General features: G+C 47.3%; 3 protein-coding genes across 6 annotated transcripts in view; all 3 read right to left on the bottom strand.

Annotated features, from left to right (window-relative positions):
- Positions 1-2,457, bottom strand: part of LOC114616881 (N-acetyltransferase family 8 member 3-like) — a 10,766-nt gene extending 8,309 nt beyond the window's left edge. The window contains exon 1 of the mRNA XM_028762374.1: positions 2,369-2,457. The gene's annotated coding sequence lies outside the window, so the exon portion shown is untranslated. The remainder of the gene's footprint in view (positions 1-2,368) is intronic.
- LOC114616878 (probable N-acetyltransferase CML5) lies at positions 1,733-13,126 on the bottom strand. 3 transcript variants are annotated; one of them, XM_028762370.1, is made up of 3 exons: positions 13,020-13,126; positions 2,867-3,008; positions 1,733-2,490 (listed from the first exon to the last, which is right to left on the bottom strand). In XM_028762370.1, exon 3 carries the CDS (start codon positions 2,414-2,416, stop codon positions 1,733-1,735), a length of 684 nt encoding a protein of 227 aa, XP_028618203.1. In that variant the 5' UTR covers positions 2,417-2,490; positions 2,867-3,008; positions 13,020-13,126. The 3 variants fall into 3 exon arrangements, with proteins under 3 accessions (XP_028618203.1, XP_028618202.1, XP_028618204.1); XM_028762369.1 differs by lacking the exon at positions 13,020-13,126 and adding an exon at positions 3,121-3,169; XM_028762371.1 differs by lacking the exon at positions 13,020-13,126 and adding an exon at positions 3,121-3,167 and having other exon boundaries at positions 2,867-3,004.
- Positions 12,234-14,009, bottom strand: LOC114616880 (N-acetyltransferase 8). Of its 2 annotated transcripts, XM_028762372.1 has the most exons (3): positions 13,700-14,009; positions 13,449-13,592; positions 12,234-13,138 (listed from the first exon to the last, which is right to left on the bottom strand). In XM_028762372.1, exon 3 carries the CDS (start codon positions 13,065-13,067, stop codon positions 12,384-12,386), a length of 684 nt encoding a protein of 227 aa, XP_028618205.1. In that variant the 5' UTR covers positions 13,068-13,138; positions 13,449-13,592; positions 13,700-14,009; the 3' UTR covers positions 12,234-12,383. The 2 variants fall into 2 exon arrangements, with proteins under 2 accessions (XP_028618205.1, XP_028618206.1); XM_028762373.1 differs by lacking the exon at positions 13,449-13,592.
- Between the last annotated feature and the right edge of the window lie 2,516 nt (positions 14,010-16,525).

The following is a 16,525-nucleotide window of genomic DNA, read 5'->3' as shown; positions in this document are numbered from 1 at the left end:
CACCAGAACCCCTCACGGGTGCTCCCAGTGCCCACCAGAACCCCTCATGGGTGCTCCCAGTGCCTATGTCCTATGTCCTGCACGGGAAAATATGGTGCAAGCGGAGAGAGAAAGAGACTTGGGAAGGCAAGTTCGGCACCTTCCTTGGTGCACAGGGCTGTCTTAAAGGGTCTGCAATAGAAAATTCAACTGATGCAGGGCTCAAGGTAAACATACACACCATGGACAGTGGGCTGGTTAGGAGGGAACAGACTTGGATGGTTGAGTTATGAGAGACAGGAGGGCATAGGGCTGTGGAGGCCACTGGTGCTCGGCAACACAGCAAGGAGCAAGAACTGTGCATGGCACATGAGAGGCACCTGCTGCTAGAAGCAAGTTACTTGGACTTAGAATCATTCCATCTTTTGCCAAAGAGCCTACATGAAGTAAAATGAAGCTGACAAGGTCAGTTGGCAGGACAGCAGGGAGTTGTCAGTCAGGTCCCTGGGAGACAGCTACCAGCAGGATGCAATGCCATGGCTGGGCAATTGTAGCCTTAGTACTGCCTGGAGATCAATGTTACCAAATAAAGGGAACCTAGACGTCCTTGATTGAAGGACCCACTGGGTTTGAAGTGATACAATGAAAGCCACTGTAGCTGGAGTATCTGTTGGGTACTTTATGGGTTCCCTTTTTCTGCCACCCTACTCCAGCCTTATCCCTTACAACCCTCCAACACAAGATAGGAGAGAAAGGTTAGAAGGGTAACGGGGTGTTGATACCATTAGACTACTTCTTGCTGATTAGGAGGTACCAAGATCCTTGGGGCAACTTTGATCTTCATTGTGGGGATACGTTCAACCACCAACCATCAACCAGCAGCAGGAGGAGCAGCAGGAGGAGCATCAGGGGGAGCAGCAGGGGGAGCAGCAGGAGGAGCAGTAGCAGAAGCAGCAGCAAGAACAGCAGCAACATCCACAACCCTCTTGGGGCTTTGGTACTTATATACCCTCCCAAGAATCCCCAGAATTCCAAATACCATACATTTGCAGAAATTATTTACAGCTGACAAAATTATGCTCCTGCCAGAGCACGAGGCAAATCATAGTCAGCTGCTGTGGATAATCTGAAGCAGCCACATATCCCATACATAGGGTTAAAACAAAAACATATTCCTATAACATTTCTGTGGTTTTTAAAGAACCCAAAATCTCACTACAAGACACCAAATGACAGTCCAGTGCTGGAGATGAAGCTGTAAGGAAGAGAAGCAGTGTCTTGGGCAGCAGTACTAAGGCTGGGCCCCTATCCACATATTTGAGTCTTGCAGGATGGCAAGGTCAAGCTTAAGACACCTAAGTTCTGTTGCTTGGGACAGAGACTGGTGCCAGCCTTAGACCCAAGAGCTGTATGTCTGGGACACTCTCTTGTCACACATCCTCTTTCTGGACCTGGGGGAACACTCCATGCTTGGACCCCACTTGTTGATACTAGTCCATGGGATTGGGTCTTGCCTATGCCAGTAGGGGCCACACATCCTGTTCAGGTCATGAAAACCAGTTCCACTTCATCAGTGACCACCAACCTGCCACCTTTAGGAAAGTGACTTTAGTGGAAACAATGCTTTTATTGTCTCAACTCTGTCACCCTAACATTGTCAAATAGATAGTAATCCGGTAAGCATGAAAAATATGCTTTTATTATTTGTTACAGTACAGTAATTGGAACCTGACCTATATGGTAAGAAATAAGATTATAATTCATGTTTCTGAGCAGAAGGAAAAGGATATGTGAAATGAATTATAGAAAATTCAATTAACCATTTGATAATGCCGGTCTCTAAGTAGTTTCCTGTCCTTTGGAATCCCATAGCCTCATAGAGGGCTATAGCACTTTGCTGTATGATGCTGGTCTCAAGAACAACATCACTGTAGCCCTGGTCCCGTGCAAACTGGAGGACAGTTCTGACCAGTGCCTTCGCTATCCCCAGTCCTCGATGCTGTGAGGACACAGACAGGTGAAAGAGCTGCAGCTGCTTCCTCCCTAATGGAGGATCCTTGACCGGCAGAGCCCCCACCATGCCCACCACCTGTCCCCCAGACTCAGCCACCCAGAAGGAGCCATGAGCATTCAGGTAAGACTTGGTGATGTCAGCCATGTCTGTCTGCAAACACAGGGCCACATACTCCTTGAAGGGCTGTCTAGCAAGGAGCCGCAGGAGTAGGAGCAGAAAGAAGAAGCACACAACAGCCAGCAGCCAGGAGCCAGACACCAGGACTATGGCCACAGGCATCACAAATAAAAGCAGGAGGGTCTTGGGCAGCAGCAGCACATAACGGAAGGTGGTGGGGACGTGCTCCATCATGCCCCTGGAGAACAAGTCCACAACCTGTTTGTGGTCCCTCTCCTGGTACTGGCGGATCTGATAAGGAGCCATGGGGGGACTTGTGGGTCTCCAATATCAGCAATCACAAGAGAGAGCTAGACCTTTCTTCACGTCTTCCTTGAGTCCTGCGGGAGAGAGAGAGAGGAATTCATCACATGAATTCCTGCACCCTCCACCCTGCCCCCAGCCTCCCAGGAGCCATGTAAACTTTGCCCAAGGGTGTGTCTTCTTGTATCACACAAGAGAATGCAGAATACCACTGAGAAAAAGCACTGGGCCAGCAACACCTGATTAATCCCCAGGTTCTAGCCAAATGACCGTGAACATGTCACTGCGCCTCTCTGAGCCTGCATGTGTTTATCGTAGAACACAGAAAATAACACCTGGTTTCTAGGTTGCTTTCAGGATTTACTATGGTGATCTGTATGCAGCAGAGACATGATTTGGCCCTTTCCCTCTGCCCTCCTAACCCAGTAAACTGGTTCTCTGGTGTTTTGATACCTTAATATGGCACACTGGAAGGAGGAGGTGGTGTCTCCAGCTATTGGTTTCTTCTTCAGGGTCTGTAGACAGCAGAATCCCATGTTTCCATGAGCAAGTTTCAGAAAACCCTCTTCTGCCTTGTTGGGATGACTTAATCTGCCTAAAGGGCAAGAGGTCATCTCCATCACCCCACCCTTGAATCCCCAGGAAGGTTGTCAGACTGCAGGTCCACAAGAGACCTCCTGCCCAGCCTTGACTCTCTATCCTCTCACCTGGTGTCTCAGAGCTGAAAGTGTTCAGGAAAGCCTCAGCCTCCAGATGACATCCAAAGAAAATACTCTAGAACCTGCCTGAGTGTTGGGGAGCAGACTCAGCCTGGCACCTCATTGGCTGGCTCTTGAGTAATCATAAACCAAAGGTCAAGGGCTGGAATATGATAGTGGTAAGAGTCCTTGTTCATTTGATTTGCAATCACCATAGGATTACTGTAGCCCTATCCAGATGACAGGCTCATGCAGGCCTAAGGAAAAGAACACCAGAAGCTGTGCCTGTGAGCTTTTGGAAGAGAAGCTGGCTTTGAGATAACCCTCACAGAAAGACTGCCATCTCTCTTCCACCTCACCACACACACCTCTCACTAGGCACACGTAGCCTTCCTGAGGTGTACTGTGCTCCCCTGTGCACATCTGCTGGATCAGCTCAAGGACTGTGGAACTCACTATTGGCTGACACATCCTGGGGAAGGGTCTGGTCTCCTATAATCAAAAGATGAACTTCACTTCGGCCTTTCTCCCTGCCTAAGCTGTACCTATACATAAAAAAATGGATCCTGGCAGCTCCAACACTGCCTTCCTGCTTCTCCATCTCATCGTTAGGTCCGAACTGAGCTGTAGTTGGGAGGTACCTGCTGGGTTGCACATATTCTTTTCATTAGTATTGTAGCCATATCCAGATGACAGGCTCAAGCAGGCCTAAGGAAGAGGTTGACAGAACACCAGAAGCTGTGCCTGTGAGTTTCTGGAAGGCATTTGATCTCAACCATTGAGACATTGAAGAGCCCCTTATTCTAGTTTGATTTCTATTGCTGTTATAGACACCATGACCAAAACCCATCTTGGGCAGAAAAAGGTTTATTTGGATTATACATTCCATTCGAAGTCTATCCCTGGGAGAAGCCAAGGCAGGAGTTAAAGTAGGGCAGGAACCTGGAGGCAGGAACTGAAGCACAAGGCATGGACAAATGTTGCTTAGTGGCCTGACTTCTGTGGCTTGCCCAGCGTCCTTTGTTATTCCTCTCAGGACAACCTGTTCAAGGGCGGCTGAAGGAGCCCCTGCAGTTGCTCAGGCAGGGAAATGAACCCAGAAGAGATGAGAATGAAAATCCCGTTCAGACTGATTTCACCAACCTGGGTAAGACTCAGGGAGTCCGGTGGCAGACAGTTCATTGTCAGCATATTTAACACACAGTGCAATCTCGGGAAAAGATTCCAGGCAACAGTCAGTCCCCTTCCAGGTGCACAGTAAAGCTTACAATGTGACTACTTAGAAACAAAGTACATGTGGTCACAAAGGCAGCGGCTCTATAGCTAAAGAGACTAGACTCTATTGTGGTCTCTGACCAAGATAGCATAGAGGTCAGCAGGCCATAAAGTACATGTGACATTTCCCCTAAGGATGGGTTCTGTTAACTGGGAGCTAGGGATAGACTCTGAGATAAACATTCTTGGGGAGGTCACCCTCTATAGCAAAAAGTGGGTGACGTCTGGTGCTACAGATAGCAATAAAGGTCACCAAGTCATTAACAGTATCCACTCTCAGCTTTCTGGGCAGGAAAACAGGCATTTTCATCTGCTCCACTGAGGAGAGGCTCCTGTCTGTTGAACAGTCCTGGTTTTCCTAGTGATCTGTGGCCAAAAAGACCTTTGTGCTCCCAGCATCTGGCTGTCTGGGTCAGTGCTCTTTACTGTTAAGAAACACCACGACTCTGGCAACCCTTGTAAAAAGAAGGTATTTAATTAGGTGCTTGCTTAAAGTTTTAGAAGGTTAGTCCATGGTCATCACAGTGGGAAGCAGACAGGCATGGCGCTGAGCAGTGGCTGAGAGCTTTCCATCCCAATCTGCAGGCAGCAGGAGGAGAGACAGACTGGCCCTGTCACGAGCTTTTGAAGCCCCCCACCCCGTGCGTGACACACCTCCTTGAACAAGGCCATACCTACTCCAATAAGGCCACACCTCCTAATCCTTCTCAAACCGTTCCACTCCATGGTAGTCAAGGATGGAAATATACGAGTCTGTTGGGACCATCCTTATTCAGACCACCACAGAATCTTCCCTCACTGTTATTAGACATTGCTAATTCATTTTTAGTGTCTCTTTAACCACTGAATCACTAGACCAAGTGATGTTTTCTTGAAAGGGGCAGCAGTGAACCTTCAGAGACCTTGCCTATCCTCTTTAAAAAAAATCATCTCTTCATATAGTACTAACATTCGAGTATAATAAGAATTTGTGAAAACATCTGGAAGAACTGGGAAAATAACACTAAGGGAATATAAATGAAGGTACCTGTAGAAAAAGAAGCTCTCAGGAGTCACGTTCTTCCAGAAGACATGGGATCCTTGAACCTATGTCTTAGGTGGCCCACAACAGCCTGTGACTCCAGCTTCAAGAGAGTGCATGTGCACATGCTTATAAACACACACACACACACACACACACACACACACACACAGTTTTAAAGTCTTTAAAAAACAGATGAGCAAAGGTCAGTGAGGAATCACAGAGCACTACTGCCCTGTCTGTATGGCATGGGAAACCCTATGAGCATTCCAACGAGCTAGGCAGAAGAGGGTTTAAGGATCCCAGGGAGGATTACATAAGGCAGTGAAACAGCAACTCTTGACCACAGTGATTAAAAAAGCAGCTCAAGGATCAATAGTCACAACGACACCACTCCCATCTTAAACTGACAGTCACCAGGCAGGTGACATGGCAGAGTGGTTCGGCTGTGGTGGCCTTTGTGCCAGGGTGGTTCTAGCAGGAATTTTGATATTTCTTGCGTTAGGGCACATGACCTTGATATATTTCCCTTATAGTCAACTGAATTTTTTTATTGACTTATTTATTGGCTAGGAAAATTGATTAGAGTGATTTGTGTTTGATTTTGACAACATGTACAGAGTAACTGGAGTGTCCTAGCACAGTTCAGCAGGGCAAGGACATTCATAACACTGAGATGGGAACTGGCTACAGTGCCTGTCCTCTCAGTCCAGCCCTGAGTTTGGAAGTTTCCAACCAAACCCAGGACTCTAGTCTTGGACCAGGATATAAACCTGTCTGGAAGAAACTGGCTGAGAAGGCTTCTCTGCCCCTGGATAGGAGAGAAATTCTTCAAGACCTGAGGATTATGATATGAACATGAAGACGTGTGTGTGTGTGTGTGTGTGTGTGTGTGTGTGTGTGTGTGTGAAACAAAGCACCCCAAAACCACTTTTAGGGAGTTTGAAATCTCCAAGCATAGCAGAGGGTAGAGTAGACTTTGTGCTCAAGTGTGCTCAAGGCTCAGATGCTTCTCAGTGCTAAAGATCATGTTTACGGAAATATGAGCAGGACTAACTTCAGCCAGATCCCACATCATCTGTTGATGATGTGCCTGTACCAAATTTCTGAGTTAATTTTCTACATACTGGATTTTTTAGGTGTTTATGATTAAAAAGTTAAGCTCTTTCTCTTTTGGACATTTGACAACCCAGTCTGTCTGTCTGTTTATACCTTCAGAATTATGGAGCCATTGGGAAGGCTGAATATTGATTGAGCAACCAAGGAGCTGTGTATTCTTGGCCAAGAATAGAAGTGGGGTACATTCTCTGTCCACTGTTGATCTGGAGATGAGAGCTGTCCAGCAAGAGTGGAGAGGGGTGGACCAATAAAGACAGAGAAGTCCATTTCCTCGCTGGGAATTTGCATATCACTTCCTTCTGCTTCCTTCCTGTCCAGTTCTTTCCTCACCGTGGCAAAGTCCACTGTCTTGGGGATGGAGGGGGTATCATGGGAATGCAGATTACAATGAAGTCCGAGACTGTCTGGTGATCACTCTGACAGCCTTCTTTAGACTCAACTAGTCTTGGCCAGCCCACCTAAAGTAAGTTACCTGAGTAAGGTGACAATATGAACAATCCAGGACCTTAAGCTATCTGAGCTAGCTCCACTTCCTCAGAGTTATGATCTTTTCTGAAAATGAACATGCAGATTTCTAAAATATACTAACCAAGCTAATGATTTCAGTAATTAGTAAGAGAAAAATCCATTTATAGTCTTAGTGTTGGGCTTATATAACAGTTTAGAACTGGAGCCTTTATTGAAGGCTTTGTCACCAGCTGGTGACACTGTTGGGAGGTTGTAGATTCTTTAGGAGACAATCATTGGAGATGGGTCCTAGAAGGTTATACTAGGTCTCTAATCTGTTCCTTTCTCTTTCTACTTTCAGGCTACCTTAGGTCAACAATTTTACACTTCCAACTAGTTGCTGGCTTATTAGTGGTGTAGTTGTTATGAATGCAGCAAACCATCCTCTATTTGTATTTAAGACATGCTATAACCAGAAGCACCTCACCACGACAGTCTCCTTACCATAGGCCAAACTGATAGGGCTGAAGAACCCTGGGCAGAACTCTCTGAATCTGTGAGCCAAAATAAAACATTCTTCCTCACAAATTGACAACATGGATATTTGTCTCAGAAGTAGAAGATGAATAATCAACATATCCCTGATGTCCTAGACATCTGACAAGGAAGTCTAGGAACAGTGGTCTCAGAAGCAGGATAAGTCAAAAAGAAAAACAAAGAAGTGGACGTCTCTGTTATTGTTTTTTTTTTGTTTTTGTTTTTTCGAGACAGGGTTTCTCTGTGTAGCCCTGGCTGTCCTGGAACTCACTCTGTAGACCAGGCTAGCCTCGAACTCTCGAACTCAGAAATCCGCCTGCCTCTGCCTCCCAAGTGCTGGGATTAAAGGCGTGCGCCACCACCGCCCAGCCTCTGTTATTGTTTTAAGGTAGAGAAAACAATTGTTTATTCTCCCAGTGCTTAGGACATTGTCTTTTTATTTATGTTTTTAAAAGCATATAAAGCTGGATTTTGTTATGTTATTTCAATGCATGGATATCATTATATTCTTTGCTTATATTTGCTTCATAGCACCCTTTCTCCTGACTCCTGGAGCATTAAAAGTTTCCTTTTCTCAGGCCACTTCCTATAGCCAGACAGGAACTCCAGTAGAACAATAGAGACACCAACCTACCCACAAAACTTTCAACCCCAAATTTATCCTGTCTACAGGAAATGCAGGTATGAAGGAGCGAGCAGAGACTGAAGGAATGGCCAAGCAATAACCAGCCCAACTTGAGACCCAGCCATGGTCAAACACCAATCCCTGACACTATTAATGATTCTCTGTTGTGCTTGCAGACAGGAGCATGTTGTCCTCTGAGAGGCTCCACCCAGCAGCTGACTCAGACAGACACCCAAAGCCAAACAGTGGATGGAACTTGGGGACTCTTATGGAAGAATAGGAGGAAGGATTGCAGCCCCTAAGGGGATAGGAACTCCACAGGAAAATCAACAGACTCAACCATCCTGGACCCTCGGGATTCTCAGAGTCTGAACCACCAACCAAAGAACATACACAGGGTGGATCTAGACCTCCCCGCACATCTGTAGCAGATGTGCAGCTTGATCTTCATGTGAATCCCAAACAACTGGAATGGAGGAGGGATATGTTCTTCTAGCTGGGCTGCCTTGTCTGGCTTCAGTGGGAGAGGAAGTGCCTAGCCTCCTTGAAGTGCCAGGGTGGGGGGATACCCAGAGGGGCCCCCACCCACTCAGAGAAGAAGGGGAGGAGGGATGGGAGGAGGTGAGCAGGAGGTAGGGGCAGTGAACGGGATGTAAAATGAACAAATAAAAACATTAAATTAAAAAAAGTTTCCTCTTCTTGGAGATATGTATTTCTCTTAACAGTCGACAAAGCCTCTTTTAGTTGTATACACGTGCTGACTTCTCAAGGATCTGAGTATCTTCTTTCAGATGGCCACCTACTAGGTGGTTCTGACCTCCTAGAAGGCTAAGTGCTAGCCTGTTCCTTCCTGTACCAGAAAAGACTGGCAACATAACACAGGGGAATGTCTCAGGATGGACCTCGGTTTGGGGAGAAGTTAGAGAGAAACATAGGAGACTGAACTGCTAGAAGGAATTGTTTTGTATTGTGGCACTGTCTGAGTCTGGGATCTTCCCCTGGGATCTGATGAAGATGACCATGGCAGGAAGAATATGTCAGTTTCATCTGGGTACAAGATGGAGAAGGGGCTGTGATAGAGAATTCCAGAACTAATGCCATTGATCAGGAAAACTCTCACAAGCCTCAAACAGTGGGATCTTATGTCTTACCCCTCCCTCGCATAGGCTTTTACTCAGTCAAGCCTGATTCACAAACAAGACAAGATTAAGACCAATGACAGGGCCAAGGTGTTTGGAACATCATAAAAGGTCACCTTATCAAGTTGTGCTCAGATCCTATCTGAACTGCATGAGAGTCTCTGAGTTCCCTTTCATCTTCCTAGTGGTCAAGAGTCCCCAGGGACACATGTGAACCTCCACAAGGAATGAGGCCTGAGATCAGCAAAGGCTCTGGTGTTTGTGACATCTATAGGTCCTGGACAGGAGCTGGACCCTAGGCAGGGTGTATAACACTTGGCTCTAAACACTTGCCTTTTCCTAATCTCGTCCCCAATGGGGCCCCTGCCATTTCCTTAGCTCTTCTGGGTAATGGCTAATAGCACCTCCTCTTCTTGTCTTAGTGGTTATTCAGACAGTTAGTCGGTTCCTGGGGTTAATTATCATTCTTCAGTCATCTCTGAACTGCTCAATCCTTACTGAGGCTGCAAACTGGAACCTAAGCTCCCTGGAACGCACAGTATTGCCCTACTATGGTGAGTAGAAAAGGCCTACACAGAGAGCCCTCAGCTGGGATGCGTGCGTGTGTGTGTGTGTGTGTGTTGTGATGTACACATGTAGTGCATGTAGGTACATCCGTACATATCACATGTTTATGTTTGCCCCAGATGGATGTCAGGTGTCACTCTTTGATCAATTTTGAGATAGGATCTCTCAATGAACCTGCAGCTCACTGATTCAGCTAGAATGGCTGGTCAATAGGTTTCGGGATTCTACCTGTCTCCACTCCACTTCACCAACCTCCAAGGCTGCACTTTCCAGTAGATCTGGATACTGTCCTCCAGTTCCCTAAGAGAATTGGACACACAGGTCTTTAAGCTTTCTTGATCTCTTTCTTTTTCTTTTTCTTTTTTTTTTTTTTGAGCTCTTACTGTGCTTTTAGAATGCTCTAAATCCTTTTCTTATTTCTTGATGAAATTTATACATGCAGATGCGGGTGTAGGTTCCCCACAGCATAGGCCTCTCCTCTGCACCTTCCTAGAAGAGCAGAGCTAGCCTTACCTACCGGACTATGTAGATTTGGCCTCAGAGAACAAGCAGCTAGGAACACAACTGTAAGAGTTTGACTCCAACTCTCCCTAGAGTTCCTTCACATAACATCTCAAATACCGATCCCATATTTCTGAACACAGAACTTTCCAGAACAAATGCACCCAGATTGGTACTTGCTGTGGGACAGAGACATTGATGTTCACGCTTGTGTTAAACAGTTTCCTCCACCCCACCTCACCCCATCCCCTTTGTGGAAGCAAAGGGGAAAATCATGAAATCCTAAAAAATCTTAAAGACTCAGAGGCCCATCTCTAATGGTTTATAAGCAGTTAACAATTGCCAAGGAGAACAGACCCTTTGCCATGCAGTAGTCTGCAGGAACTCTTCCAGTGAGTTCTCATCAGTCATTACCAAGTCTGGGTGGGCTTTTGGTTATGTAATTGCCTGAGTACCCATGATGCTCTAAGAAAGGCCAATAAGTACACTGGCTCATCAGAGAGCATGGAAGGACTCATTTCTTTCATCATTGCAGTATCTGGATGTATCTTCATGCCTCCACAGGGAAAGTTACACATCAGAGGCAAAAGCCCAGGCCCTGAGGATCCACACCAGTGAGGAACTGGAGCTGTAGGTGTTGTCCTCAGGCACCCAAGTCTCCCCATCATGTCACTATGGAAGCTTTCATTTTCTTTCATTTCCCTATAGCTGCCATTTGATCTCCACTATCCACGGTCCATGTGTATCCTAAATGCTTAAAAACATTTTCATGCTACTGCATATGTATTTCAAAGGACAGGGATCATTAGAGCATGCCTGATGCCCCTGAAGAAGAAGCACCAGATCCCCTGAATGGTTAATGGTTGTAAGCCATCATGTAGGCTAGAAATTGAATCCAGATCTTGTGTAAGAATAGTCATTGCTCTTAACCACTAAGCCATATCACCAGGCCCAGCTCTCTGTCTCTGGAGCTGTCCCTGGAAGCCCTGACCCTACTGCATGAGGAGAGCAGGGGACTCAGGAAGGCAAACCCCATACTTCCTTGATACCAGGCTGTCTTGAGAGGCCTGCAGTTGAGTATGACGCTGTTGCAGATATCAAGAGTCGATAAGTCACTTGGTTTGGACAGTGGCCTGGATGGAATGGACAGAGAGCAGAAATGGATGGCTGAGTTGTCAGACAAGCACAGGGAAGCAGGCCTAAAGAAGGGATGGCACTCAAGAGGGAAGGGCAGGCTTGTTGCAGGGCAGGGAAGGGCAAAGAGCACTGTGTGGGACCAAACTATGGACCAGAGTGTAGCCCATAGTCCCAGGTGAGAAGTTACTCGGGTTTGGAAGCACTCCATGACTTGGCAAAGGGACTTCAAGAAGATAAATGGGCCTGTGACAAGGCAAGTTGGCAGGATGACAGTCACCCATCAAATCCCTCAGAAGAGATATCTGTGACCAGAATGAAATGACAGGCTGAAATAGCCCTGGTGCTTCCTGCGTGTCACAAGCGATTGTATGAGGGAACCCTGGACACCTATACACCTAATGGCACTGCCGTGGTAGAGATGAAACAGCACGAAGTCTGGCAATGTACTGAAGACTTGTAGGATGGAATTATCATGCCTGGGACACCTACACTTCTTGAGCTCCAGATCTTTAGGATGCAGGATGGGTCTAGGTTCAGTTGCAAGAAGTAGTAGAGGTGAAATTATAGTCTCCAATCCCACATCCTCTTTCTGGGCCCACATATCCTCCAGAGACTCACACTGGCCCATAGGCTGAGTCTAACCAGTGCCAGCAGGAACTACACATGTTAGTCGGGCCATGAAAACCATCCCATTGAACCAGTAGTGGCCAGTGCTGCCCCTCTGTCAGAAGTTGTTTGAAAGGCGTCACAGCACTTCATTTGTCCTCGCTCTTTACTGACCATCAAACAGGCAGGAATACAATGAGAACAACAAAGGCAATTGTGTGATTTGTCCACTGCAATATGGCAGTCATTTGTTCCTATAGCACAGTGAACTAGAGGCTGACAGATACACAGAGAATAATCACAACTCGTGTTTCTGAGCAGAAGGGAGTGGGTATATGAAATGAATTAGAGAAACATCCACAAGCCATGTGATTATGTCCATGAAGGATTCACCTGTCTTCTTGAAGCCCATGCTGTAGTAGAGAGTCACAGCACCATGCTGCAAAAGGCCAGTATCAAGGACAACATCACTGTAGCCCTGGTCCCGTGCAAACTGGAGGACAGTTCTGACCAGCGCTTTCGCTATCCCCTGTCCTCGATGCTGTGAGGACACAGACAGGCGAAAGAGCTGCAGCTGCTTCCTCCCTAATGGAGGATCCTTGACTGGCAGAGCACCCACTGTACCTACCACCTGACCCCCAGACTCAGCCACCCAGAAACCTGACCCATGAACACGCAGGTAGGATTTGGTGATGTCGGCCATGTCTGTGCGTAAACATTTGGACACATAGTTCTTCCAGGGTCGGCTGGCAAGGAACAACAAGAAGAGGAGCAGAAAGAAGACGCAGGCAACAGCCAGGAGCCAGGAGCCAGACACCAGGACTACGGCAAGGGGCGCCCCAGCTAAGAGCAGGAAGGTGCGGGGCAGTGTCAGCAGGTGGCGGAAGCCTGTGGGGATGTGTTCCTCCATGCCCCTGGAGAAGACATCCACAACCTGTTTGTAATCCTTCTCCTGGAATTGGCGGATGTGAAAAGAAGCCATGGGAAAACTTCGTCTCAAATCTCAGCATCCACGAGAGACACCAGATCTGTTTATATTGCTGCCTCGTAGCCCTATAGGAGACAAAGGAAGCCAGATGCATCTTCTAAACCTCTACTCACCATCCAGCTCCCAGCCTCCAGCCCCATAGATTTCCATGGCCACCCAGGAGGGAGAAGGTGTCAGTTTCCAGAAGATTACACCCTGTATTCCTCCCCTGCCAAGTGGAGTGAACCTGGGCATGTCAACCTCTCTGAGCCTGTGTGCGCTTGTTTACTGCTCAGGATAAAATAATACCTGGTTTCTGGGGTGATTTGGGGATTTAATACCACATGCTTGTTACAGCATAGACATGTACAGTCCTCTTTCCGCCTCTCTCCTTACCCAGTTACAGGCTCCCTGATCTGTGGTACATTGAGATGGTACCCCTGGACGGAAGATGTGGTTCCCAGTTGTGTTTCCTCTTCAGGATTTATAAATACCAGAATCCCATGCTCCCAATAGCAAGTTTCAGTAAATCTTCTTCCCCTGGTTAGAAAGATTCAATCCACTAAAAGGCAAGGTTCAAGTCCCAAGCACCCTACCCTTGAACACCCAGGAAGACTGTGGAACTCTAGACACCCAGAAACACCAACCTTGTCTCTCTGTCCTCTTAGCTGCTACTACAGCTGAGTGTCCAGAACGGTCTCAGTCACTGATGACATCCAGAACCTGCCAGGACCTGCCCCACCTCTGGGAAATAGACTTGGTCTAGTGCTTAATTGGCTGGCTCCTGGATAATCATAAACCAGAGGTCAAGAGCTGGAATGTGACAGAGGAAAGCACTCTCGTCCACTTGTTTGTGATCCTCACAAGACTAACATGGAGAGGCAAGGTCTGCGATAGCTCTTACTCCTGTGGAAGGCTGCCATCTCTCTTCATGGCTTCTTCATGTTATACCATCTCTTGCTCAAGATTCTTGGTCCTGCCTGAAGCCCAAGACATACCTGTTAGGTGAACCTTGGGACAGTGCAACTCACCCTGGGCTTACCCCGGTAGAGGTCTCATTGGCTAGCACCTGGGTGTTTGATAATCACAGACCCCAGTGAAAGAGTTGGGTTGTAACGAGGCTGAGAGCCAAAGTCCATCTGAGGTTGTGATCCCCACAGAACTAACCTGGAAGGGAGGGGCTCCTGGGATGGCTCAAGGGTCATTATTCTGGTGGGAAGCTGCAGCACATCTCCTTGGCCCTTCCAGCCCACAGCCTGTGTCCTGTCACAGTTAGTCCCCTCCAGTGCCCACTTTGGTCCCTGCATGCACCTGCTAGGAGGAAAGTAGACCTCGAGGCACTCCCTTTACCTCACTTGCTACAAGCAAGAACCCAAGTCTGTGGGCTCCGAAACAACAGCCTCAGTGCTGAGTGTACCTGCTCCTTGGCAAGGGGTTTAGGTGGCCCTCACAGACCTGCTGTCGCCATTCTCACTTTCCCATTGTTTTGTGCCCAGCACACAATAGACCTGGACAAGGGTACCTGCAGGAACTCTAGGGGTTGCTCAGAGGTGAATACCATGCCCACTCCTGTCGGCACACAGCGTGGTTTAAAATGTGGACTGGGTTAACCATTTCAGATATTTGATGTGAAAGTAGAAAAAGTTCCACCAACTGGGGACCATTCTAGTTCAAGTCATAACACTTGATGAATGCGTGTGTGTGTATGTGTGTGTGTGTGTGTGTGTGTGTGTGCTTTGCCTTACAGGACACTAAGGAAACAAAACAACCAAAATCCAGGTCAAGTGGCAGAGCAGGAGCTTGTGACTTTTCTTTCCCCCTGTGTCTTTATGTGCACAGTGTTCACTGGAGTTTTCTCAAAGCCCAAGAGTCTAAATCCCCAGGAGACTTGAAGGAGGTTTGGACTGCGGACTTTCCTGCCATTCTGAGTGCAGAATGAGCTTCCTTCCACCAAACGCCATCCTGAGACGATCAGAGCTGAAGCTTTCTAGTTCCCCTCTGCCTCAGCATCCTAGTGTCAGTGACAGCTGGTCAGTCTCAAGTTCATTTGTATTCCCTGAGGATAGGAAGTGTGCATTTGCTGTTAAGGGCCAGCTCTCTGTCATCTTAAAAAGGTTCAGTGCCAAAGACACCAGATTGGTGGAGATTCGAGCCATTGTGATCCCAGGTAGCTGGTACTCTACAGATATTGATGGTTCCTGGCAACAGCAGTCCTGGTGACCCACAGAGAGGTTTATGGTATCAAGAGTGTACATGCTCCAGGATGGATGGAGGTCCTCAGGGATAAAGGGTGGGAGAACCAGGGGCCCAAGAGACCAACCATCATAATTCAGTGTTGTTTGTACCTGAGGCACAGTGTAAACCACCATAAACTCAATAACATAAGCACCCCAACAGAAACAAAGGACCACTGGGAACCCAAGAAAACCTACATAGAGATGCAGATGTAAGGCAAGATGGGGTACACTAGCACCTTAAAAGAAGGAAAGAATACCATGCAGCAAAGGATGGAAGCACCCAGAATGGGACCTAGGTCTTCTGTGTATACAGGCATGGGGGGTGGGGGATGTGCTCTGGCTACTATCAGGGTGTCCAGAAGTCCTGAGACTTCCTACAGTGGAGACATAAGCCATATAAAAGTAGGTTTGGGGCAGAGTGCTGGAGAGATGGCTCAGTGGTTAAGAGTGGCGGCTCTTCTTGCCTTCATGGCCACTTCAAGCACGTGGTGCACAGACATACGTATAGGCAAAGCACCCATATACACAAAAATAATAGATTTTTTTCAAAAGTAGGTTTGTAAAGATGATAAGGCTCGAAGTCTTGGTATTGAGGGTCCTATCCCACCCCCACACCTATCCTGTTCAGTTGATTATGGGATGCACAATTAATAGGAGTTCAGTTTTATCTTGGCCTCCACAGTTACCTTCCTGGGAGGTTATTCTGTTCTGACAGGGGATAGAGCTAGAGGCAAGAGAGACCTCTATCCCTCCTTCTGCACTAAACATCCCATGCGTGAGCCCTAGTACCCCCTTCCTTGGGCCCCTCCTCACTCTTACCATGTGACTACCCTGTCCCAAGTTCAAACTTGTGAACACAGCAGAGTCCACAGTAAGAAGCTGTGGGGAGACTGAACTAGGAGACCCCTCCCCCATTCACAGAGACAGAACCACAAGCAGAGGCTTATTCTCCACATACAATCCAGTTCAGTGGGGAATCTCAGGGCATTGAAATAAAGTATGTGTTACTGCACATGGGGCCACCTTTCTAGGAGCTGGTGCAAATAAAGAAGAAGGCTTACATAACATTCTTACATAACCTCTCTTGGCAACAAAGATGGAAATCCAGAGGGATCACGGATCAGCAACCAGAGCAGCAACATTCCCACCGTGAACTAGGTACAGGATTGTGGTGACCTTGTGGGAACATGTGGTTCTAGTTCGGTCTTCGGTAAGTTTGGCTAGCTTTGGGGCACA

This window comes from Grammomys surdaster, unplaced genomic scaffold (genome assembly GCF_004785775.1).
Source record: "Grammomys surdaster isolate TR1022 unplaced genomic scaffold, NIH_TR_1.0 133, whole genome shotgun sequence".
Lineage (NCBI taxonomy): Eukaryota > Metazoa > Chordata > Mammalia > Rodentia > Muridae > Grammomys > Grammomys surdaster.
Note: the sequence above shows the minus strand (reverse complement) of the source record. Positions and strands in the feature narration are given on the sequence as shown.